Source organism: Pezoporus flaviventris, unplaced genomic scaffold (assembly GCF_033815535.1).
Source record: "Pezoporus flaviventris isolate CSIRO_AGI_PZ_B2104156 unplaced genomic scaffold, CSIRO_AGI_Pfla_v1 ptg000035l, whole genome shotgun sequence".
Classification (NCBI taxonomy): Eukaryota; Metazoa; Chordata; class Aves; order Psittaciformes; family Psittacidae; genus Pezoporus; species Pezoporus flaviventris.
Window position 1 is genome coordinate 5,348,127 of NW_026892583.1, and position 25,704 is coordinate 5,373,830.

Sequence of the window (25,704 nt, forward strand, 5' to 3'; positions counted from 1 at the left end):
ACCAACCTGCTCCACAGCCCCAGCCAGCGCTCTAGAGAAGCAGATAAAATGGATGAAACGCAGTGCTTTCCTCCTGTGGTGCTGCTCCGGCCCCTCCACAAGCTCTGTGAGGGTGGAGCTGGCCCAGGTGTCCCCTGTTACCCACCCAGCCCCACAGCTGAGGTCCCTCAGGACTGGATTGTTCCAGAAGCTCCCTCAGGACTGGATTGTTCCAGAAGCTCCCTCATCCATCGGCTAAGGCCCTACCGCAGGTTTTAGCACACACTGCCACAGACATGGCTGTGCTCTAACAGCAGCAGCATTCCTGGAGCACACAAACCCCCTTTCTGTGGTGGCCAGGAGGAGCTTCTGCTCCATAGCATTGACATCAGTGGCCTGTTTTGTCCTCCATGTTAGACTGGGTGGATACAGAGGGTAGATGCCCCTGGCCCACCCCATGTACATTAGACTTTGTCGTGATGTCCATGCACAGAACTCTCTGGAAATATCCATCATGCTGACCGGACTTATGAGCTGGCTGCTCAGCAGACAGGAAAGTTGAGCAGGGGCAGGATAAAGGATATTGCTCTGGTCTCCAAAGACACAGGCGTGTGCCACAGCAGAAAATAGGTGGACACAACTGATGTCACTCTAAGATGCCCTTTGTTAGTAACCTGCACACAGCTACTGCTCTGGCTCAGGGTGGCTGGAGGCTCACCCTGACACTGCTGGTGCAGCCTCTGCTCCTTTTGCACACCACCAGTCAGGCTGAATTGGAGTTCTCTGTGTTCTTTGGGCTGGGACTGACCAGCAACAGCTGTTTTGGGACTCAGGGTTACCGCAACAAGGGAGGGAGAGCAGCACACAGTGGCCATTTTACCCTTGCCTACAAGGGCCACCCATTATGCAAACCAGTGGTTCTGATAGCATGTCTTCACTGCACATTCCCCATTCAAAGGTGGGGGGAACCAGTTTCTAAAAGCTACAGCCAAGGCCAGGTTACCATAAAGTTATTTATACAAGGGATATCAGAGGGCCAGCTTCATGAATGGAGAGCTTCTATGAGCTTCTGTAAGCTAAAAGGAAGTATGCTATGGCCCCAGATTTGATTATCTGCTGGAGGCAGCACCATGGCACTGATGAGAGATTTCCAAGGAGAACTTTGCAGAACTAGGAAGGAGTAAAAGTAAGGATTAACAAGCCTTTCTGCTCTACTTTTTGTCTAACACCAAAAGAAACACATTTGTCTGACCTGACGTACAGTTACATACCCACATCTTATGGCTTGCTCTATCCATCTACGACTTCATTAGCAAAAGGTATTTAGGGTTGGCCTGATATTAAGCGGCCAGAGAGAATGCATTAGTCTAGAAATGGATTATTAAATTCCAGTGTCAAACTGACAAAGTCAATAAATACAGTGGAATGCAAGTGCTTTAATCATATAATGCTTCATGTGTACTTAACTGTTAAAGTTCTCATACAGTGGGGTTTCAGTCCTGTTTATCTTCCTTGCCTCTTCACTTTTCTTCTGCCAGGCTTTGCCCTACTTCAGTTTGTAGCACTGTCAACTGAGTTGCCTACATCTTCTTTGGGAACTGCCCTTGCTCAGCAAAGTGGGCCCAGTCATCACATAGGGATCCTAAAACCAGGGAATGCAAGCCACTCACACAGTCAAAGGATCACAAATCAACTCCATTTCTTCTAGGCAGAAAAGAACATGCTTTCAAATTTATGGGAAGACTTTCCCCTTTCAAAATGCAAAGAAAGATGAAGTAGAATGCAGAAAACTGCTGCCATTAAAATTATGGGATGCAAAACTGTGACAGCTTCATCATCTTACTTGCCAACTCAACAGCAACACTTGAAGGATTATCTTCAAATCACCTCCAGTTCAATCAATCACTTGTTTTTAAAATCACATTTTTGCAGAATCCCCTGCTGTATTTGCCCCAACACTGGATAACATCAGTAACATAGATGAAGCCAAGCATTTCTAGACAGAGGACCAGAATATGTCTTATTTTTATTTTAAAGAATTAAAAGACAGCATTCAGTGGAGATTTTTTTTACTTGGTAGTTGGCATTGTCTTCTGATCAGAGTTATCAGGTAACATATGCTGCTCTGAGCTAGAACCACTTCACACCAGAAGCCTATCTGTGGGTCTTATTTCAGCGAAATTATTTCATTCTCAAAGAAAGCTTAAGTTTTTGTTATGGAGATAAGAAGTCACATCCATTTTTGGAATGGCTTTCATTTTCTTCATCTCCTCACTTACTCTGACAAGGATTAAACTGTATTAACAGAACTGGATCACTTTTCTCCTGCTTCAGACTGAATTCAGTTTAAGTTCTAAGCTTCCATTCATTCTACCAGGATTTTTCAAAAATGCTCCTGCTGGCAAAGCACTGAATGATTCTCAGCAACCACTCACATCAGAAAGTATCTAATTCTCTACACTTTCTCCAGAAGTATATGTATGTAAAGATAAAATATAAAAAAATGCAGAAAATTCAAGGTAGATTTAAGGGTTGGTTGTTTCTCGGGTTTGATTTTGATCCCAATTGCACCGAAGCCTACAAAGGTGTGTTTAAACAAATAAAGCAATGCCCTCTAGTGTTCTGCAGAGAAATTTGGTACAAGGCTGACCGAAGCCTTTGAAAAGTCAAGTTTGGGATTGCCGTGCCATCTCAAGTGACAGCCCAAGTTTTAACAGCTTAGGGCTCAGATACAGCATCCTTACGATGTTCTGCACATAACTGTGCCCTGCAGAACTATTCAGGATCCTTTCCTTCCATCTGTTGCCGATGCTTGCACCAGAATTTCATGTCAAAAGATGGAGGTGTTCTCCGAGTATACACTGATGGCTTAAGGAATACCTGGGAATAAAAAGGACTTTTGAGAATCAAACAAAAGCCTGATCCCTTCCTTCCCAGAGTTCACAAGCAAATGAAATCCACCACCTCTATCATCATCCACAAATACTACTCGCGGACAGCTTTTTGTCTTCCCATCCATGGTACGTGACAAATCACATAATAATAAACCTGCACCTTCCCCAAGTACACACAGCATTTGGGACCCTGTGTTACTGACCCTCCACACAAGCAGGATATCATCTTTGGCTTGACGAACTCTCTTGCAGAGCTCCACAGCTTAGTGGATTTCCTCACAGCAGTAGCATTCCCAAGATATTCATAAATTGCAAAAAGAACTATCCCAAGCGTAAAGATTTAAATAAAGCAGAGCATTCTCAGTTCTGGAAAAACTGCAAACCTATCAAAGTATTTATTTACACCTTGTATCACACAAAGGACTGAGAGAGCTTTTATAACTGGAGATCTGAAAAGCAAAAGGCAAGGTCCTTGATGAAGGCTGCTCTTAAATGTCCTTAAGTTGTACCATCCATTGCTCTTGAAAGACAACTGCTGGGGTCTTATTGTTTAGATAGAACAGAAACTTGAATACCTTTGACCAAACTTTTAATCACATCAAGTACTTTTAAAATAATTAACAACAAAAAAACCCATGTTGACCATGGGACTTCCCCTGGCACTTGTGATGAGCCTCTTCAGGGCACTATGTTTGAAGCCCTTTTGCCTGAGGCTGCAATACAGAATTCGGATGTAGAAGTGGGATCAAATTATGAATTTGTAAAATTAGGTTTAAGATTAGGAACACCACTTTAAAATTCAAATTATATTCCCCTCTTCTCGGAGGGCAACTAATACATATTCCAGCTAAACAAGCAGATAGGGTTTTTTTTTCCTGTAATGGTGAGTGGTTACTGCCAAGCATCCCGCCCTGCAAATAAGTTATTTTTTATCTTGTTATACACATAACAAGATTAAGGGAGAAAAGAAAGTAGTTTAGAGACTATCCAAAAGACAGCCAAGGGAGGACATCCAATGTTTTCGCCACGGCACTAGGAACTATTATTTCTTAGGTCTGACACAATACATCTGTAACTGGTTGTATGCACAGAATACTGTCCTAGAGAAACTGCTTGTATATATATTTATAAAATAAAAAGGCTTTCAGGATCAGCTTTTTCCCTGTTATAGTTTTATTTGCAGGGAATAGTGTGGGGAAATGACCACTCAAATTCAGGATACAAAATAAAAGGAAAAGATCTGGGAAATACATGTATCGACGTCAAAACCCAGTCTCCAGCCTCACTGAACACAACAGCTTTTCCACTTGTCAGTTTAGTCAACAGTCCAGTGCCTTTCAGACACATTCTCACCTTCTCCAGGAAGCGGCAGAGCCACCTGAAAGAGATGGAGGAAAATGCCCCAGCATTCATCATGGAGAGACAACACACACCAATTGTCCTGTCTTGACACAATGTGTATTGTTTTGCGGGGCTGGGAGCATTCTACCAGTACTTCACTTTGGAAAGATGCCATGAGTGTCAGGCACTGAAACTGCCCGAATTGCATGCAGTTTCAGCAGTGAAGCACAAACCGAGCTCCTCCATTCTTCTCCTTAGCCCTCTTCTTGCACAAGTGTTTTGCTACGAGACTTGTGATGGTGCATTCTCCTTATTTTCCTTCTGTGTCACTATCTGCAGGTACTTCAGTCGCATGGGAGGGAGCTGCTCATAAAGGTCAAATCCCAAAGGCCTCTCTGCATTCGGCAGTCTGTAGTACAGTAGGTGCTTTTTTAAGGTCTGAAGAAAGAAATGGCAGATATAAAGCATGTTGAGAAGAACCTAATCTTTTCCACCCTGTCCCCAACACAACACAGCAACCTGCCAGATGGGCATAATGGAATTGCACTAACATATCAATTGCATCATCTTAATGGAAAGAGGTTTAAAAGGCGAGTTTCTTCCTCTCCCAGCCCTTTCACACAAATGATAAGGCTTTGAAGCTCCCAGAGAAACAGTACATCTGGTTTGTTCTTTTCAGGGGAAGCATCCAACTAAGAGTAAAGGGTGATCACTGCTGGCCACCTACTCATAGTTGTGCCAGAATCATCCCTCTAGGACCTCCCATGATCCTGATATAATGCTGCTTGGGCAAGAGGCATAGAAATACAGTAGAATAGATTCATCTAGGTTCCAGAGGGCTCTGTTTTGAGTGCAATTACTACAAGTACTGGGAAACAGTATTTATAGCCATCACAGGTCAAAATCCTGCTAATCTCCTCTCATTCTCAAGTTAGCAAGGCAGTTAAATTTCAAAAGCCAAAGATAAATCTGTAAGAGTACTGCATCTGAAAAACTTAATTCCCAGTGGCACAGACTGAACCTGACAGATCCTACCTCATCCACCAACAGCCACGTCTTTCGCAGCATGCTTTTCCGAGCAGCATCTGTCTCCTGGGAAGAGAACACATACTTTGCTTAATTTGGTGCACTGCTATCTTGGTCCACAGGTAGCAGTCCAGGAGGACACTTTGTTCATTATGACAACGCTCCAAAGAGCAGCTTGTTCCAGCAGAAAGGGCTCGAGATGGCTATTACTTGGATCTTGCCTTGCTTCTCCTTTCCCTGACCTGAAACTCATCTGACTTCTTCACTTTCAGGTAAAACTATAGATCAGAGGTGAAATGTTAGCAGAAGTAATCACTGCTAGAGGTCCCAAGGCCACAGGAGGGCTTCTGCTTGGTTATTCAAGCAAGTGAAAGAACAGTCTGCACATTAATAAGACTGCCCCAGGCAGAGGCTAAATCTATTACAAGCTCTCTCTGCCTGATCAGGTCCCTTAGCCTCTCCATTCAACCCCCGTGTACCATAGCCCACATAGTTGCTGACTTCAAAGGTTTATGTAGGACTGACTACCACTAATGCAAGTGCTTTAGGGTATAATGAACAAGAGCTGCTGTCTGTGTCTCATCTGTGGATTCTCAAACAGCTGACCAATCCTCAAAACATTCACTTACAATCTTTGTTTTCAAGCCCAAGGTCAGTAATTCACCACAAGCCACACCGGACCCTTGGTAAGAGCAGATGCAAACCCCAAAGCTTCCAGCCCCGAGGCTCTGCTATACATTACCCACCCGTGTTGTGCTGTCCTGGGAGAAAATAAAGCTGTTCACATGAGCCACAGCCACCACATAAAGAACAGGGCACCAGTTGTGGCGCAGCGTGCCAGTGACGAGTGTTCGGAAGTAGAGTCGCAAGAGGTTCAGGTTATCCTCAGGAGGGGAAGTGTATCGCTCAAGAGGTACAGGGAACTGCAACAAACAAAGGCAACATTACAGTTTTTGTCAGGGTCTAGGTACTGAGGGGAAGTTCATGACTTTAGGGTGCCTTTCCTCAGCTGTCTCTGTACACACTCCTATATAACATGATATACCTCAGTGGCACCACCTCCATTTGGAGCAGCACTGTAACTGCCCACGTTGACTAATGTGACATGCCTTTGACAAAGCATCCTCAAGACTTATTCAGCTTTACAGAGAGATGTTTTGCTGATTAAATCACTGTGGCTGCTTCTTGGCACTAGTAAGAATAGTGGTTTCAAAGTGAAGAGGCAAAGAACTTTCAACAGCACTAATTCCCACTAATACCAGAGGCTTACACTGATCTGTGCATTTAGCCAGAAAAGAAAAGCAGATATATGTGCCAGAGTTAATGATTTTAAGTGAAGTTTCCATCATTTTCCAATTTCACTGTCTAGCTTTGAAAGATAGGTTAGAAAAGCTTATAGTAACAACTTGGTTTTATTTGCTTCTCCCCTCTCCAGAAGTCCAATTTTAGATAAGTTCTTTAGGGCTAAAATGAGATATTTCATTTTGAAGCATCTTCTTTACAGGTTTAAAGACAATCATTGACATTACTCCATTCAAAATACAGTCTGCCCTCTATGGTCATTTTAACTCAAGAAAAAAGGGGAGAAAAAAACCTTCAAACAAACGCCACCTCAAGTGATCAGATTTTCTAACACATAGTTTGTTTTCAAGCAACACAGCAATGAAAACATTGCTCAAACTATGTGGCATTTAAAAAAACATTCTAAGCACATGAAAAACAATCTGCCTTGAAATGTTCTCCATTGTAACATATGACACAGGTCTGAGAATACTGAAGGATGTGATGTCAAGGGATCAACACAAGACAAAGTATGTGATGTAGAATCAAGGCTTTCAGCTAGAAGATAGTGTTTAGCTCTGTTTCTACATATATTTGTGGTACTGGAATAGAAGGAAAGGTAGGCTACTGGGAACATCAAGAAAAGAGAGCTTACCACAGGTCAGAATATCTTGCCTTACCTGCTTAAGAAACAAAGGCTCATCTGGTCATAACGATATAGAAAAATTGGCTGCAGGGCTACTACAACCAAAGCAAAAGCACAGCAACCATACAGTGGAAAGCACTGATCTCACAAACTGCTGGTTCCTAGTTCTTTGGAAAAAAGTTTTGAAAGGTTATCTTTGTATTAGCAAACTTCAGGCTAGATGAGGTATTGTCTGTCAACTGCCAAAGAACTTGAAGGCAGCTACACTCCATCTCTTGCGCTCTGCTCATTCAAAAGAAATGCAGTCCTGCACTTGACAAATGAAATCTTCCTACCCAGCAAAGCACAATGCAGTGTAACTAGGTGTGGAAACATGGTTCAGAGGAAAAAATAACTGTTTCTCCATGCACTGGGAAAGGAAAAGGCTCTCACCAAGGTGAGACAAGACTTATTTAAGGGAAAGGTAATTGCTGGCAGAAGAACATAGGGTGCAGACTAGCCCTTCATACATACAGGCTATAAACTAGAAGGAGGTTCTCAATCATTAAACCAAGCAGGGTATGGGACAGTTTCCACTGAAGACTGAACACATACACACACACATACTGCTCTCAAAACAAAGTTCAACAGGTTTCTGTGACAAGGGCCTGCACCTACAGAGGATGGGCTCTGTTCTTCAGACTTGCATCAATCAAGCTGTTTTACCATCCCATACCCAAAACCAAATCAGTATCAACCAAAAAAAACATACACACTGCTGCCATAGCCCCAGATCAAAAGAACATTGCTCTCTCCATACCTGCTCTATTTTACATTGCATGTGTTGCACTTTCTTCAGAGTGAATGAAAAGCCTCTAAGCAAAGGGAGCATGATTATTCTACTGGATAAGGAGGAGCAAGGAAAAAGGGAAGTGCTGGGAGGATGACCAAATCAAGGTTGCAGAAACAGAGACAAAAGACCAGTGATCCAGAGATATGCAGTGACAGGCAACTACCATAAGATAGGATTACCTTCTGGAGTGGCACTCCCAGTGCCTTCAGGATACTTGTGTGCTCCCCAAAAACAGAGAGGCGCAAATGAACACTGAAACGCTTCTGTAGAGGTAGAAGAACAAAGACTCCAAAGAGTGGATCTCCAAAGGAGACAGCTTCAAACTGCTCCAGGAGACTTATGTAGAGATCATGGAAGGATGCCAAACCAGGGAGAGGAGCATCCAAGTTTAGTGAGTCCAGTGCCTTGGGTTGGCAATACAGAGACAGAAGGGCAGCTGTATAGCGGTGGATTGGTGCTTCTAGGAAGAGGTCACTGCCTGTGAGGAAGACACACATAAGCCGTGCAAGTTTGGCAGCAGTAGGGATACTCTGAAGGGTTTTAGACCGCCAGGTTTCCAGCAACAAGACCCATTGCAGGTTCCAAGTCACAGTGTTGACAAGATCAAGTGGGAGAGAGTTCAGTACAGCCCCACGTGTCTCTGCATTAGTCACTCTGTTGTAAAGGCTGATAAGTGGAAAGAACGGCCAGTCTGAAGGCAGTATGGGCCCTTTGACCTCAGGAAGCAGCATCGACTGGATGAGGTAATTCCGTCCTTGGTAGGATGCTTGGGAACGCATGAGGGTAGGCTGCAAGTGGACAAAATGAGAAAGGTAGCAGGAGCGGATGGAAGGTAGATCCTGGTATGATTCTCTCAGCAGGGCACCACGAGTAGCCCTTGAACAAGATGCTGCTGCAGAGCCAGGCTGTGCCAGTTTGGCACTGGTACCTAGATGCAGGATATCAGAGAAGTCAGCTGCTTCTGGCCCTCCAGCTTTCCCTTCACTGTAAGATAAAGAGACAAGCATCAAGTTTAAGAAACAAACAAACCACCACAAAACAAAGAAACAAAACACCACAGAAATTCTTCTCGACAGTCTTTATGGATCAGGTTGACCAGTAAGTAAACAGCATTTGCAACACTTCCTAAAGCTTTCAGCTATGATAATATTGAGTGCATGTAAAGCATCAGTTACCTTGGTATTTACAGGGAATTCACAGAACTACATCTGGAGTTCGCAACACTAAGGCCTTGCCATGAAAAATCTCCACACAATGCCAGCAGTCTGGTGTGGAGGCTAAAACCCCTTGTGTAGAGAGGCAATCCAAAATACCACCACAGCTGTCAGGGTGCTGAGATGAAATAACACATATCATAAGGCCTGTGTGAATCAATAAGGCAATTATTGGAATAGTAGTTTTACAGCTGACAGTGGCAAGGTCAGGGGAATCAAGGACTGGCAATTAGATACTTGGGTGTTTGTCAAATCCATGTGGCTCAACCTCAGACCAGAGACTCACCATGGTCTCAGATTACTTGCCAAATTCTCACAAAATGTTAGCTCTATCACAGGTATTTGTTAAAAACAACACCCTAACTGATTAGAAGGCTCCATGACTGGAGAATATGCTAATAAATAACTGACATTTGAATACAGGCTCTATTAAAAGCCAAAAATTATAATAAAATTGCAGTGCCAAGGGCCTACACCTACAGGGGATAAACTCTGCTCTTCAGACTTGCACCAATCAAGCTGTTTTACCATCCCATCCAAAACCATCCAAACAAAACCCAAGTTAGCCCATATACCAGAATACAGAAAGGAAAAATCCAAAGCTTACAGAAGAAACTCTGGATTAAAGGCAAGATCCAGTAGGACCTCGTAAGCCAGATGCTCACTCCCTGGCAACAGACGGCTTAGCAATGCCATAGCAACACAGTGATGGAGCGAGGCGTGCTGGCTGTAATCCGGACAAGTGCCTGCCTATACAGGAAACAAAACAGGGAAAAAACACTGTATCATTTGTCAACGAGGCAATCAACAAGGACAGGAGGGTCAGCTGAGACAGAGATCTCACAGGAAAGTGAGAGAGTCACCAGACTTAAGTCAGGTATGTCAATGAACATGGATGCAAGGACCAGTTGCCAGTTGGACACACTGAGCTGGAGAGGCCCATGTGAAGTCAATACCTCAGGTAAAAGCAATAAAAGGACTAGTAAGGGTACCATTCTCCGAGCCAAGGCTAGCACAAAGTACTGCAGGTGGTATTCATGGCGCAGGATCCACGCAGATGAAGGAGTCACAGAGGGAGGTCCACTCTGCCAGCTTTGATGCAGATAATCCTTCAAGCCTCTGAAGTCCAGCACAGAGCTGTACTATAAAGGAATCAGAAGTGGAGACATACTATGAAGATAGTTCATGCCTAGAGGAAAGTAAAAGGTCTGCCCCATGCCTTCTCACATGAGAATTTCTGTTGGTTACTCCAAAAGGGATTATTTAAAAAGAGCCTGAAAACTATCTGCTTTTCTGCCTCAGGGTTCACCTGTATCCACCATGACCATCCCTAGCACAGGTAACCAATATTTACTTCCCTAGTGCTTTGTAAGGCAGAAGTATGGCCAGTGGCTGAAGATGTTTTCCCCTTATCTGGCCAGATAGAATCATAGAACAGTCAGGGTTGAAAAGGACCTTAAGATCATCCAGTTCTAACCCCCCTGCCACGGGCAGGGACACTTCACACTAAACCATGTCACCCAAGGCTCTGTCCAACCTGTCCTTGAACACTGCCAGGGATGGAGCATTCACAACTTCCTTGGGCAACCCATTCCAGTGCCTCACCATCCTTACAGTAAAGAACTTCCTCCTTATATCCAATCTAAACTTCCCCTGTTTAAGTTTTAACTCATTACCCCTATCACTGCAGTCCCTAATGAAGAGTCCCTCCTCAGCATTCCTCTAGGCCCCCTTCAGATGCTGGAAGGCTGCTATGAGGTCTCCACGCAGCCTTCTCTTCTCCAGGCTGAACAGCCCCAACTTCCTCAGCCTAATTTCATACGAGAGGTGCTCCAGTCCCCTGATTATCCTCATGGCCTCCTCTGGACTTGTTCCAACAGTTCCATGTCCTATGCTGAGGACACCAGAACTGCACACAATACTCCAGGTGAGGTCACACAAGAGCAGAGGGGCAGGATCACCTCCTTCGACCTGCTGGTCCTGCTGCTTTTGACGCAGCCCAGGATACAGTTGGCTTTCTGGGCTGCGAGCGCACACTGAAACTGGCTCATGTTATGTTTCTCATCGACCAACACCCCCAAGTCCTTCTCCACAGGGCTGCTCTGAATCTCTTCTCTGCCCCACTTGTAGCTGTGCCTGGGATTGCTCTGACCCATGTGTAGGATACTCCTATGAGTAACTGGTCAACATAAGGTGACAGAGGAAGAAGGCTTTTAGAAAGCTTATGCTAGGTACTCCATCTCTCAAGGGCTCTGCCATTTCCTTTTCAGAGTTTGTAGTCTGTCATGACTCTCATACTAAAAATTCAGGACAATCAGAACAAGGAAGAAACCTCTTCAGTCACTGTAGCACTCATTCTCTTTTTTCTTCATTTTTATCTTATTTTTCTTTGTCATATATGCTTCAACCATCCCTTTCCTTCTCTGACACTCAGTTATTTATTTTGCTCAGCCAAACAAGTTATTTAACCCTTCTCAACATTCTTTATACATCCATCCTTTAAGTTTGATCATCAGTCATCTCCTGCTCTGTAATTCCAGCTTCCCAGCATCAACTGGATGCTGGAGTTCAAAGACAAGATATTCTTCAGATCCTCATCCTTTGGTTTTAGAACAAATATACATAACAATCCCTTTTAATACTCCTACTAAGTTCACTCTTAAGCCTAAGAAGATATAAATACTAAACTCCCTCAAACACATAATCATTCACTAGGACCTTACAGTAAAAGTCTATTCTCACCTTGCTGGTCAGGCCCTTGTGAATGTCAGTGATGCTGTTGATGAGAAACAGGAGGGCAGTGAGGAAGGGAAAAGGTGACTTGGAGCCAACCAGGCTCAAAGGAGGTTTGCCTCCAGTGCAACTCAGAGATGCAATGCTGAAGACAGATTCTGGTGCTGGGGAACAGGACAGAGGGTTGCACAAAGCAGAACATGGCCTGTGTGAACAGATAAAAGAGAGGGGTCAGGTCAAAAGCACTTACACTGCTGAAAATTTATCTTGTTGGAATGTTACTATCTGAAATGTGCCATACATTGCAGTAAAATGAAAGCTCTGAAGACCATGCAAGAACAAACCTAGTACCATGGTTGAGGAAGTAAGCACCATCACCATACAACCCACTGCCAGTGAGCTGTCATGAATTCTAATCTTTAGCTAAACGGTTCATTACGTGCAGAAATACTGATACAGTGATGCATCTCTGATGTCAAACATTTGAAACCATTGAGCATCTGATTAAAAAAAAAAATACACATTTCCCCACATATATATGGAAACCACTCAAATACCACTTAAAACCAAAGATTTCAAGTACCCCTTATATGAGATGTTCTCAGAAGCAGCCAAATACCTCCCTGACTACAGGCTGGGCCTTTTAGATTCCCTCCCTCCAGAGGATTGATCACGGGCTAGTAGGAAGGCTCCCTCTACAGTAGAAAGACAGAATATCTGTACTGCTTGTAACAGTTCCAGGAGCCACAGACAGGAGACAAAGGTTATGTTATCCAAATGTCTGAAAGAAGTTTGGTATCTGGCCTTTTGCTTTCCTGCGGAGGCTTTCAACCTCTGCAGAAAATATTTTAAATAGACTCTCATCTTTAAGTTTCTGCAAACTACATCATACAGAGCACGTGAATGGTACATGCACACACACTCTGTAAGAGGGACTAAAACCGATGTCACTTGTTTTAAAAAAAAAACAGTGAAACCAAAGAATCAAAGCCAGGAGTGACTAAAATCAATCTTAATATGAAAACAACTACATGAAGAGGCAGAGATGCAGACCCAGCAGCAGCACCAGTAGGAAAGGAGGAACTAGAGAACCTCTGTGGACATCATGCTTTTTGCTGTGAGGAGAGAACAAAGCAGGGTATAGACAGAGCCTGACTGCACTCTTAATTCACACACACAGAGCATGTATGTATGGGGAAAGGAATGGGAGGGGAAAAACTGGCACACTTTATAGAAGTGAATCTCCCTTAGCTTCTGGGAACAGCAGTGAAATGGCTTTACCTTAGCATGTCCCACATGCTCTGTATGGCTGGCTGGCTGAGAAGGGGCTGCAGTACCTCAGATGTCAAACGTTCCAGTTCCTCTAAGCAGTCAACTGGATTGACTGATGGCTGCAAAAGACATGGAAAAAGACAGGAAAAGATGGTGAATGAAGGCATTGCAGGTTGACTTAATTGCTTTCTGTATGTTCATTGCCTTTTTGCCAGACCACAAAATCTACATAGTGTTACTGCTCTAGGTTAGAGCTGGCCTCACAGCTGGTAGTGTGGAAGCTGAAAACTAGAACACCAAGGTGCTCTTGCACTCAAGTATCACAGAGATTTCTTAACTGGGTAGAAGTAAGGATCGTGATTTTGGGATCAAGATTCCCTAAAGGAAAACTTGCCCTAAATGGCTACCCCTCTCTCTCCATATTATCTTAAGTGCTGATCTTAACATGAAGATGACACAAAGGTGACCAGAACTACCTGGAGAAAGCAGTGTGGCACCATGACGGTCCCCCCAGAAAAACCTAAATTAAAAGCTGTATGAAGTGTGACTGACCTATCCGTCAAGCGTGACTGTGGATGAACATTGCACAGAGGAGGATCTGTGGCTTTTAGAGAACCATCTAAATTCTTCTGACCCTAGTAAGCAACATCGCAGGTTGAAGGAACATGCTGGCAAATATTAATGTTCTTTCCCTTTATTAGAATGCTGCTTTAGGATACAGAAATACTCATTTCCGTAACATAAAATCTAGTTTTCCCCAGATAAAATCCCCCTCTGCAAATCAGTATGACCTACATGAAGGTGTTAACCTTAGTTCTAAGCAGCCTAACAAAAATGTTCCAAGAAGGTCCCAGTATAGAGTAGTCTGGTTACTCTGGAAATTGGGCAATTTTAGTTTGATTTTTTTTAATCAGAGGAGCTAACCACTGATAGGTGATGGAACTTCTTTTTAAGTGGAAATAAAAATATGTCATGAAGGTTAAAAAGGAATATTAACCTCTTGGTTATCCTGGCTCTTCAATGCTCAGGACATAATAACAGCAGGTGAAGGGTGCGACCAACCTCTGGGACACTAAAGTCATCTTGGAGAGATACTGGTGGTTTCCACCCCAGCCACATCTAACAAACTCAGTTGCTCTGGGCAAGTTTCAGAGGAGCTGCATAAACGTAACTACAGCCACTAAATTACCCCTACACCGTGAAGACACTCTCCCAGGTCACACCTCGGGCACGTCAGTTGGGCAGTAAAGAGGAAAACTGCATTTATCTTTAGAACATGAATCTTTACAGTAGCTGAAGTATAAGACATTATTCTTCAACAGCATCACACTGATGTGTCGCCTTCAGAAAACTCACTTTAAAAGATACATACTTTTAAAAGGCCACATACTAGAGCTGTAACTGGGTTACAGGAGTCAACCTTCAATGTCAGTGGGGCAGCAAATAAATTTATCTCTATTGTTTCCTATCCGAAGTTCCTATGGCATGACCCTCGATGCTCAGTCTTCCAACCAGATTATTGTACTGTAGCTGTCCACATGTAAGCTACAGACCACAGCGAATGCAAAAATGTGCAACTTGATTTAGCCCATGAAAAGCAAGGGCTGCCAAACTGAATCAGGTCATATTTGCTTCATGCTTTGGATCCCTGCCATAAATGAGAACAGTCACAGCACTACCACTTACACTGACTGAGACTCTGAGTCCAAAGGAAGGAAAAGACAAGAAAGGAGGACAGTGATATTTGGCACTGCTAATGTGAAGGATCAATAGACTTATCTGACACTAAATGCATTGCAGCCTAGATATGAGCTGTGATAAACACAATCTAGTCCTCAGTGAGATGCCTCAATGCCTGTGTTTTTCAGCTTTACCTCTTAAGTTCAGGTTTTCAGAGGTAATACACAAGCTGATGCTGGTGAGATGAAAAGACAACCTGTATCTTCAGGCCTTACCTGCTGGCTACAAGCACTGTAATAAACTCCCAAGTAGATCACGTAAGTTGTGGTCAGAGGCTGGAGAGTTTGCCAGGTTTCTGTTTGGGGTATCTCCTGGAGGAATTTTTTCAGACTGGTCTCCAGGAAGGGCTGCAAGCCTGACACTTGATTCCAGGATACGGGAGGAGGAGGAACCTGTTCACAATCTTCTGAGCTATTACTGAACACAATTGGAGAATAATACAGGATAGCAAATATGTCTCAGGAACAACTGTCTCTTTAAACAACCATTTTTAACAGCAAGATTTCCAGAGGCACGTAGTCTGGAAGCTGATACCCAACAATAGCCACTAAGAGAAAAAAAATTCTTTGCACATTCCCACAGACCAGACTTAACCGATTTTGGCATCAAAAACTATGCAGAGGCTACTCAGGAAAGTCAAAGTGTCTTCATCTGCACTACTCTGTCTTCAAGCTATATGCTCTAGTGTTACTGTACTTGCTACCTCAGCATCCAGCTTTAGTTAAAAGAGTTTCTGGCTTTTCACCAGGAAAAGTACCTGTTTCTTCAGCAAATGCTACTGCTTTGATGTCTATCAAAACCAACCACCTTTTAATCCTGATCCATCTTGGTCTCTGCAGAGAGGTTCTTTCCTCCAAAGCCTGGAGAGGTTGCTATTTTTCCTCCAAAGGGAAGATCAAAGGAGCTTCCGAGCTCCTTTCAGCAGGACATTTGGCTAACACTGTGCTTGTGCCCCACAGCTGGAGGCAGGCCTCTTACCAGGCAGACAAAAAGAAGTTGATAGCCAGGTCTCCAGATCAAAGAGAGAGAAGACAGGATGCCAACTACTCAGACACACAACTGGTGACAGAGGGGGCCTACCTGCTCAGCTTGGCCTGCAGCTCTGAAGCGTAGCCTGCTGTTTGTGTCACATGTATCAGCAGAGTAACCACTGCCGTAGCTCGCTGGACAGACAACTCGGTCATACAGCTCTTCTCACTGCAAGTGCTGAGCAGCTCAGGTAGGGCCTGCAGTATCCTCACCAGCACAGGGTAGAGATCCCTAGAGTATGAATCACAGAATAGATGAGGTTGGAAAGGGTCTCTGGAGATCATCTATAGTTCAACTCCCTGCTCAAGACAGGTCAGCTAAAGCAAGTTTGCCCAGCACTTTGTCCAGTTGAATTCTGAGTATCTTAAGGGATGGAGAGTCCACAATCTTTCTGTGAACCTGCTCCAGTGTTTGATCACCTTCACAGGTGTAGGAAATATTTTTTACTAAGTGAAATTTCCTGTATTTCCATTTGTGCCCATCACTTCTTGTACTTCCACTTCATACCACTGAAAGAACCTGCCTCTACCTTCTTTGCATCCTCCCATTGCACAGAGATTGCTAAAATGAGGTTATGAGAACCACCATCACCACCAAATAACAAAAACAAACAGCCATGTGAAAAAAGATGACAAAAAAGAATATTGTCTTTTATATGAATAGGACCTCCCTAATACTCTGCCTCCAAGAAGATAACCTCATGGAAAAAGCTATTTTTATTTTATTCCTGATTCCTTAGTTCTCAAATTCTCAGCCAAATGATTTGCATTATCATCAGCGGCGATAATGCAAACTCAAGGAATCTTCTGCTTTTTGTCTTTCCTTGATGTTATTTACAATGCAAAACTATATACAGTTTTTACTCTTCATTAACCAATTCACCTGATTGGGCTGGAGAATACAATGTTGCATAGGAACAAATCTCACTTCTGACTCCCTTGGCCTCCCTTTTACTTTTCAGAGCAACTACACAGCCATCTCTGTGCTTCCAAGTCAGTGCAATTACAGGAATAAGATTCAATGCTTGAGATAGCTCAGACTTATCCCAGCGCAGACCCTGATGGTCATGCACAAGAACTTGTACCAAACTGAAAGTGGACGTGGCATGCAGCTTGCGTGCATCACTCTGCCTCACTCGGCATTGCACGCTGGTGACTGCTGCCCAGACTGCCTTCAGATCATCAGATTCAGCCCTAAGTGTGCTGCAAACTATGCGTGCTGATGTCACACAAACACAGATTATCCATGCCTTCAAAGGGAAAAAAGAAGCAGCCCTAAAAAGCTGGGGTGATCTCCCATAGTATAGAGGGGAAACAACAAAATATCAATCCTTAAACACAGGAGACAAAGAACAACCAGAAAATACAATACTCAACTCAAATACCCATAAGGAACTTGGAATTTTACTGCAGGAGGCCACAGATAAGACTTCAGGGAGATAAGACTCCCTGAAGGGAGGTAGAAACCAAGCCTGGAAATCCCTATATTAGCCTCTCTGGAACAGGGTGTCTGTTTTCCCTGTTGTGCCTCCCACCCTCATTTCTCCAGCTTTAGACTGTACCTGTAGAGATCACAGGCTTGACCATAGGCAGCAGCCACAGCCCACAACCGGAAGGCTTCAGTGCTTAGCCTGATGGCTTCTTCCCTTGGCAGCAGCAGATCCACTGGGTCTTCAGCTATAAAGCGACTCAACCGACTTTTCATTTCAAATTTGTTAAGCTGGAAACCAAACAAACCAGAGAGAAAAGAATAAACAACAGAAAAAGACAAAGGGCTAAGATGTATCAGCTGCATACATCATCACCACATTACTCTGACACACCAGAAGAGCTGCATATTTCAGTTCAGCTCATTCTCAACTCCTCTTGCCCTGCTCAAATCTGCCTTTATGTAATCTCAAGGAGCACACTTCAAAGGATCAATAAATGGTCAAAGGCTCTTATGAGAGAAGTATTCCTGGAAGGGACGCCTAGGTGTTACCTAATCCGTTTCTAACACAAATCAACTACACATAAATCATTTCTGACAGAGGTTTCTCCACCTTACACACTCTTGGTTTGGATGCTCTCTGCAGTATTTAACTGATTTTAAGAAAATACATGTTTATCCTTCTTTAAGTAGTCATAACTAGTACTCTATCAATCAAGATTACATGCAAAGATACAGCTAATGAAAAACACTGTATACAAAAGTACTGAATTGATGCTGCTTTTGGTTTTGGGAGGTCAAACTAAATGGCTTTCAGAGGTCCTACAACCTAAATCTTTCTATGATTCTAACTTATTTCACAAAAAGGGTGCCTCCTGCATATTACTTTTATAGGATGATAGCATTTTGATGCCTTGGAAATGTTCTGAGGCTATTTTGGTGTTGAATTAAGCATAGGCATGACTCATTTGCAGTTCTCTAGAAATAATTTTTATCCTCCCCAACAACTGGGTATTTTTGTGGAGCCATTAAAAAAAAAAAAAAAAAAAAAGGAGCTTCTGTCTTCCTCTCCCCCATATAAAAAAAACCTTGTGTGTGATCTGTCTAAACAAATGAGGTAACAACGTCTTTTTCACAACACAAGGACATATTATAGATAACTATAAATTCAAATGCTTGAGACATCCTGTAGGGAAATCAATGCACGCCAGCAAGAAATCAAAAGGAGCTGACGAATCAAACGATGAATTCTGACACCACTCCTACAGAACAGAGGGCAAAGTCAAACTTACTTCCAGTGGAGGAAGATGGAAGAATTTTGTTGTTAGCTGAAATAAATTCATGCATTGATGATTTTGATTTAGTCTGTTATTATCTTCCATTCCCATGTTCAAGTGCATGTAACAGGACATATGAGAGTGCAACAGAACCGAAGCCCAAATAGTTTATTGTAAACAATAAACCTTGTGGATAAAAGCAAGTGGAACCTTGTAAGCAATTTTTGCATGCCTTGATATACCTGGAGTACACAAAGCCTGAAACAGAGTAAAATTCAGAGATTTTCTATTATGCTACTATGACCACTTACAGCCTTTAAATATCCCACTATCCATTATCAGCATGTTATTCTATGTATTTTATAGCACAGGCTGGTGTTCTGCTGCTGAGGTTAGCAATTTACTGGATGGCAATTTATTAGATGGCATTAACAATACTAAACCAAAAACCCTAAGAAGTGCTCACTGCACTGTAATGGGTGCTGCTCATGGTAGACGTTATGCATTTATAGCATCAGTACGATGACCTATATGAGTGAATGCAATTATCTCTGAAGTAGAAAACCTGTCCAGAAGTAGAGAAGAGGAGTTGGAAACACTGATAAATGCCCTCAGAGTTATTAAGACAAATTAATGGAAGAAAAGTCCAGCCAGGGTCATAAAACACAAGGATAGCAATTTAGTCTCTGGTTTCTACAGTCCTGCCTGTCACTGGAACATGGGAGAGCACAGAGCATCACACACCATGTGCTCTAAACATCTGCTATTGGTCAGTATCACTGGGGTGTGCTATGTGATTTTGCATACAGCAAAAACCTTGAGGCAGCTCTTCTACTGGTACACAGCAGAAGCATCATTACTAGGACACTGTCAATAATTCCTTCAAAACACACATGCACCATCTTCACAATGATTATTCCAGCTTCAGCTCAGTCACCTCCATTTAATTTTCTGTCTTTACTTACACAAAACAAAGGCCTTTGCAATCAGAAAAGCTCTTCTGAGAAGCACTCACCAGCCTGGCTGTTGCATTTCGGCCTCCACATGCCAACACTCTGATGAATTTCATAGCAGTGGCACAGGCAACTCCATGGAGGCTGGTGAGCAGACACCCTGGTTCTGCCACTTGGGGATCCCACTGAGTAGGGAGAAATTCCCTGACAATGGTCTCAATCAACCGAGGACAGTCAAGCAGCTGAAGAGAAACAGCAGGCACTATAACTAAGGCAGCACAAGTAACTAAAGGTATGCAGTTATGCAGACATAGAGAAGACATGCAAAACACAAAAGTTTGTTTGATCTCCTTGCCATAACTTTACCTGCTTCTTTCTTCCTTTATTCACACCTTTCTCTATCATTCCCCAGCTCCTGTACAGTGGGAGATTTACCTGGCTGCATGCTTCAGAAGAGTGCCTTGCTATGTGGGTGAGGATATGCAGTATATCTAGGACTACTGTTGGAACAGGTCGTACCACCTCCAGGATGTATCTCAGCCGGTGCTGGATCCGTGTCTTCAAAAGTCCCTGGGGGGAGAAAGGGGAGGAATGAAAAAATCCATTATACTCTTTACAATTGCTCTCTGAAATGCAGTTGCTGGAAGACAAAAGGAGATTCAATTACATCTCCTGCAGGGTGAGAGTTTTAAAATTACCAGTGGGGAGTCAAAGAAATAAGTTTCTGTGGATTTGCTAGTACATAAGCAAATGAGCAAGACTAACTGAACTTCTGTTCTGAATCCAACCACTAGTGGGGTTTGGATACTTATATTTTTATATTCTGGAAAACAGAAGTAATAGGGAATAAGAAAATAACCTTCCCTATAAAAGACTACTAAAATCTAATGTAGATGAAAAGGGTTCTCATGTTCCTTGAATCATTTTGGGTAGACACCACCTCCAGCACTCTGCCAGATAGTATCTGTCATGTTAGAGAAAGCTGACAGAAGCAAAGAACAGACCCAAATTCCTGGTTTGCAGCAGGAAAAGAGATGCAGAGAGATGATGTGATTTTTATTTTACATTTCACAGAGAAGAAGACCGTGATCAGTGGCAATGCTGGGAAACAAGTCTTCAGTTTAAGTGACAGCATCACACACTCCTAGCTCTGAGAAAAGGCAACTCCGTAACACCCGAGTTCATAGTACTGACACTTCTAAATAGCTGCAGCCAAGCAATGTTATAGTGCTAGGCCTGACTGAGTTCAGATCTAGTTTAAATACTCCAACAGTGTGGAGTAATTGGGTTACAACAGCCAGTAACCAGGTGTGAAATGGAATTTCACAACAACCGTGTAGAGTGGAGAATTTTGTCTCAAATATCTCCTGAGATCATGCCACTTGGAACAAGTTAAAATCCATTATGCTGAACCACGCAACTGTTTCCAGACTCACAAACTGATCTCATGTCTTATCGACAACTCTTTTGTTAAGCTTTTTAAACAGTGTCGCCTAGTGGATACGACTGAAATCATGAAACCTCTAAACAAGACCCTATGCCCAAGTACCCTATGCCGAAGTGCCATTGGAACACAGGCTCAAGGACTTGGATTAAGTGATGACTTAGTGACAAGCAACTAAATGAAGGTTTTAATGATTGCAGCAGGGAAGAGAGTTGCACCAGCTCCACCAACGCTGAATACAAGATAACAAAGATTGCTATTTTTAAAACTCCTGTTAGGAATGTGGGATTAGGCTTAAATATGTGAGCAATTCCTTCCAAATGACGCAACTACCTTGGAAATGCAAATATGAAGAACGAAACTGGAGAAATGCTAAGTAGCCAGCTTATGTCAAATATAAAATGTCATTGCACAAATCTGGCTAGTTCTGAACTATCTAGCTGTGATGATCATTTTTAAATTCACAGAAGTGCATACAGACACTTTAATAATGGTTGGAACCTTTCCACTTTTAACTCAAGTAGGTGAGCTTGAAAATCATGTCTGTATGCAGTCTTCCAGCAAGTCTTGGAAGGTCACCGGTATGCTTGTTGCCAATTTCCCTAGAGGAAGGTAAAGATACTTAATGATACTAAAATCACACATGTCAAGTCTCAACATTTTTAGAGATCAATAAGATTACCCTCCTGGTAATATATGACAGAAACAAAACATCCAACAGCCAGGGAAGAGTTCTAATTGTTGTTTGGAATGTTAGTAATAACATCCACAGGAGGGTAGATGGTTCAACAACACACACAGATCCTATTTTTCTAAAAGGATTTCAGCTCTAGCTCTATGCTTACCTTCACAACATCATATCGGGCCACGTCTGGATCTGGCTTGTTTTCATCTTTTAACTTTTTATCTTGAGACTTCTCTGCTCTATTTAATTCTTCATCTTCTTCCTCCTCCTCTTCCTCCTCATTGTTGGGGACAAACGGGAATGCAGCCATTCCTTGGTACCATGAGAAAGTCCAATCAAGATATTTCTGTAAGAAGAGTAAAGACACATAAACTGAAATTCTCACAAGGAAGTCATGGAAGACATAAAAAATTCAAGGATGCTTTTGATTATAGAATGCTTTGCTGATTCCCACTTAACCCCAGGAAAATAGTAACACCATGAAGGTGACTGTGAACAGGTACAAACAGAAAGCAATGCATTTCCACAGAAGTGATTTTAACCTATGACCCACACACACTTGAGAAACCATGCAAAGCAATTACTGTGAGGTGAATTAAATTCACTACACAGGTTAACAGAAACACAGCTTAACTGGAAAATGTTTAAGTTACAAATAAACAAACCAACCACCAAGGCTCTAGAAGTTAAATCAGAATTTGCATTTATTGGCTCTATTCCCATTCCTGGACCTGTGTGAAACCGAGGTTACAAATAACACAGAATGGTGATGTAAAAAGTGCTACGTTAGAATAAAAGAGTGCCTGGTGTGTTTGTTCATGTTTGTTTGAATGCCCTTCAGCTTCAGCAGATTAAACAAAACCCCCTTCTTTGTTCACAGCTAATGACAGTGTCAGATACTTTCAAGATCTGGGGCCATGCTGCAGTATGTGAGATTGCTCCCATAACAGACCTAGCTCCCTCAAAGTGTTTTAAAACATAAAGGATGGTCAAACTGAAAGTTTGCACCGCTAAGAGCTGCTTTAGATTTCCACTTCCTGAGAAGAAAATTAGAAGTAACTACCAACTAGTCAGAAAATATGTGACAGCCTTCAACTAAACCCTGAGCTGGTTCGAAACATTTCAAATGCAAGTGCCAAGAAGTAGAAAGTATTATCAAGCATTAAAAAAAGTAATAAAAAGGCAATATAAAGCCAAGTTGGTGGGTGAGTGAATGACATGGTCAGAAGAGGCCTGACTTCAGGGGATGAAACTACGTGTCCATCTGGAATACAGAGTTTGGGACTGTAGCCTTCCTTCCACAAAAAGAAGGAAAAGCAAAACAGAGTATCTGGGTCTTCGAAGTAAACGGAGAGAAAGGTGCTTCCTTTCCATAGCCATTTATGAACAAACAATACCTTCAGGCAGCATCATTTTTATGTGTGTTCACCTTCTGTGTTTATAGTGGGGATAAATCATGTTTGTTTTACAAATCCTGGAGCAAAAGGCCAGACCTCCAGCCCTGTCCCTTCCTCAGAGACCTTTTGAAACCCAGCAGCACAAAGACACAAAGCAGAAACAAAGAAGGCACAAAGAAGGACTTCCCGAATAAGAAAATATACAGACACAGCACTCACAGTGCTGCTTTTGGCATCGAGAGAGTCAGCAATCCCCGCTTATACAAGACATCACACCACAAGCTCTGATCTGAGAATTAGAGCACTACAGACAGTTATAAACCAGAATAATATCAGAGAAAAGAAAAGCACATCAAGAAGCTGATTCATAGCATTCACAGCACTTACAATGGGTGGGCAGGACTTCTACTAGAAGCAGAACACCATTACTCATAGCTTAGAAAAGGAGCAAGATGTGGAGAAAGCCACCTAGTCCTTCATTTTAATTGCCTCCCCGCTAGGGATAGCTCTAAAGGCCCAGGAGAAGTTGCAAGGGGCTTCTTGAGATCTACCCACTCTCCTCTATCACCAGCCTCTTTGCAGTCAGACATAATAGCAGTTCTCATGAAAGGAACTTGAAACACAGCCTAGAGCATACTTTGTCTATAATGGACTGCTTCTGCCCAATCAGGAAGACATCTTAATCTTGCTGTTCAGGGCTCTCTAGTATCTCTGAACACCCAAAAGAAGTTTCAATCTCCTAACGGGTAAAAAAGCATCAGGAAAAAAAATACACACATAAGAAGGCAAAATTAAGTATTTATAAGAAAAGCACATAAGGACAGCAGAAAATGGACAATGAGAGAAAACAAAGACAGTATCATTCTGAGGCTTAAGGGGAAGCAGGGAGAATATTTAATCTCTTCAAAAGCAGAAAAACTACAAAACAAGAAGCCAACAAAAGAGACCATATTAAAAAAATAAATTATACACATACATTAGCAGTAGCCTGATCTAGATTGTAAAGATGTAAAAAGGAACAGAACCTCAGCAGCCTGCACTGGATTCATCATGGAGCAGAGCTAATTCAAACAGGACAAAAAGACATCCTGAGAATCTCTCAAACTGGGATAACACACTGCCTTGTCTGTCCCAACGCACAGCAATTCTATTGACTATTAAGCTAACCCATCCAGCAAGCCTTTGTTTAAGCCACTTACCATGTCTTCTCATGCTGATTCCTGTAAACAGTTCAGCATGAAATCAAACCCAGGCAGTCAGTAATTGTCTCACCTCATCATCAAGTGACACTAGCAGAGCCTGGAGAGCACCAACAGCTGCTGCCATGACATTATCCACTGCATCATCCAGCGAGAAGCGCAGCAAGAAGAGAAACCCCGCATCAAGCAGCAGACGCAGAATGCTGCCCTTCAAGGAGGAAACAAACTCTCCAGCCCTGGCCTGAAATACATATCACACAGCCAGTCTTAAAGCTGTCTCATTCTACATGCTTTCCTCTTCCCATTTCTACTGTAAAGCAGCTAAACAGAGTGTCAGGGGTTTTTCCCTTATTTTCTCCTCCTCACATTCCACAGAAGCATGTAACATCAGTTTCTTAATGCAAAAACCTTTCTTTCTAAAGCCTGGAAGCATCTCCTGACTTCAGCCTGTTCTGCCCATCATTCTTCTCAAAATCACCCTGTTTCTTCTCTGTCTCCACTGCTATTAGAGGGCAGGTTGGCACTTCCTCTAAGAGTTAGGCGGAAATGCGCACAGAAGTAAATATTCATTCTGCTTTATGCTATTGGCACATAACTCTGAGTAGGTTGGTTCATACAGAAAAAGCACGCTATGAAGCTGGCTCAGGCAACAGGAGTGAAAGGGTCACTGACAAGGATATAGGTTTGTCACAAAAGTAACACCAAAAAAACCCCCAAATTTGTGTCCAAATCAACAAGAGAACTGAAGCTTCAGCACTGCTTCTGAACAACACTTGGAAGCATCTCCCTCCAGAGAAACCTGAAACTCAGTTTGCCCAACACTTAACTTTTCTAACAGTAATGACAATCCCAGTGAAAAAGAATCCCCTGCTGCTGATTTTTCTCACTTTCATTGCATAGTACAAAGCAAACAACTTGTACCAGAGAACTCTGATCCTGACCCACCAGAAACCTGAATTATGGGAAGGAGTTCCACAGGAACTGACTTACCTTTTGAACAATGCGACCCAAGACCTGCAGAGCCAGTGTCCTTTGTTGAATAACTTGGCTGCGAGACAAATGAAAGAGCTCTTGGAGAGAATAACCAGCCCTCTAAATGGGGGGACACCAAAACAAAACAACAAAACAACTCAGCTATAGGTATAAACAGGCCCCTTCAAATAAGATTAACTGTGAAATACTACATAATGGGAGATAAACTGCAATGCACTGTTATTTGCTGCTTTGTGGCAATTGCAAAAGAGTTTCTAATCGTTGCTATGACAGGAGAAAACTGAACTTCTTAAGAAAAGGATGCATGTGCACCTTTTTTCAACACCATAAATCCTCAACGG

The 25,704-nt window shown here is 42.7% G+C and overlaps 1 protein-coding gene across 5 annotated transcripts in view; it reads right to left on the minus strand.

The window, feature by feature from the left end:
- Positions 1-3,282: 3,282 nt before the first annotated feature.
- Positions 3,283-25,704, minus strand: part of RPAP1 (RNA polymerase II associated protein 1) — a 40,810-nt gene continuing 18,388 nt past the window's right edge. For all 5 annotated transcript variants that reach the window (XM_061462319.1, XM_061462316.1, XM_061462314.1 and 2 more), the window contains 16 exons: positions 25,361-25,462; positions 24,444-24,611; positions 21,935-22,120; positions 20,081-20,215; positions 19,708-19,887; positions 17,549-17,706; positions 16,039-16,218; positions 15,174-15,375; positions 13,228-13,337; positions 11,956-12,151; positions 10,206-10,355; positions 9,821-9,963; positions 8,179-8,983; positions 5,987-6,163; positions 5,250-5,306; positions 3,283-4,652 (listed from right to left, as the gene is read on the minus strand). In XM_061462319.1, the coding sequence (XP_061318303.1) occupies positions 4,497-4,652; positions 5,250-5,306; positions 5,987-6,163; positions 8,179-8,983; positions 9,821-9,963; positions 10,206-10,355; positions 11,956-12,151; positions 13,228-13,337; positions 15,174-15,375; positions 16,039-16,218; positions 17,549-17,706; positions 19,708-19,887; positions 20,081-20,215; positions 21,935-22,120; positions 24,444-24,611; positions 25,361-25,462 (3,105 nt within the window). In that variant the 3' untranslated portion in view covers positions 3,283-4,496. The remainder of the gene's footprint in view (positions 4,653-5,249; positions 5,307-5,986; positions 6,164-8,178; positions 8,984-9,820; positions 9,964-10,205; positions 10,356-11,955; positions 12,152-13,227; positions 13,338-15,173; positions 15,376-16,038; positions 16,219-17,548; positions 17,707-19,707; positions 19,888-20,080; positions 20,216-21,934; positions 22,121-24,443; positions 24,612-25,360; positions 25,463-25,704) is intronic.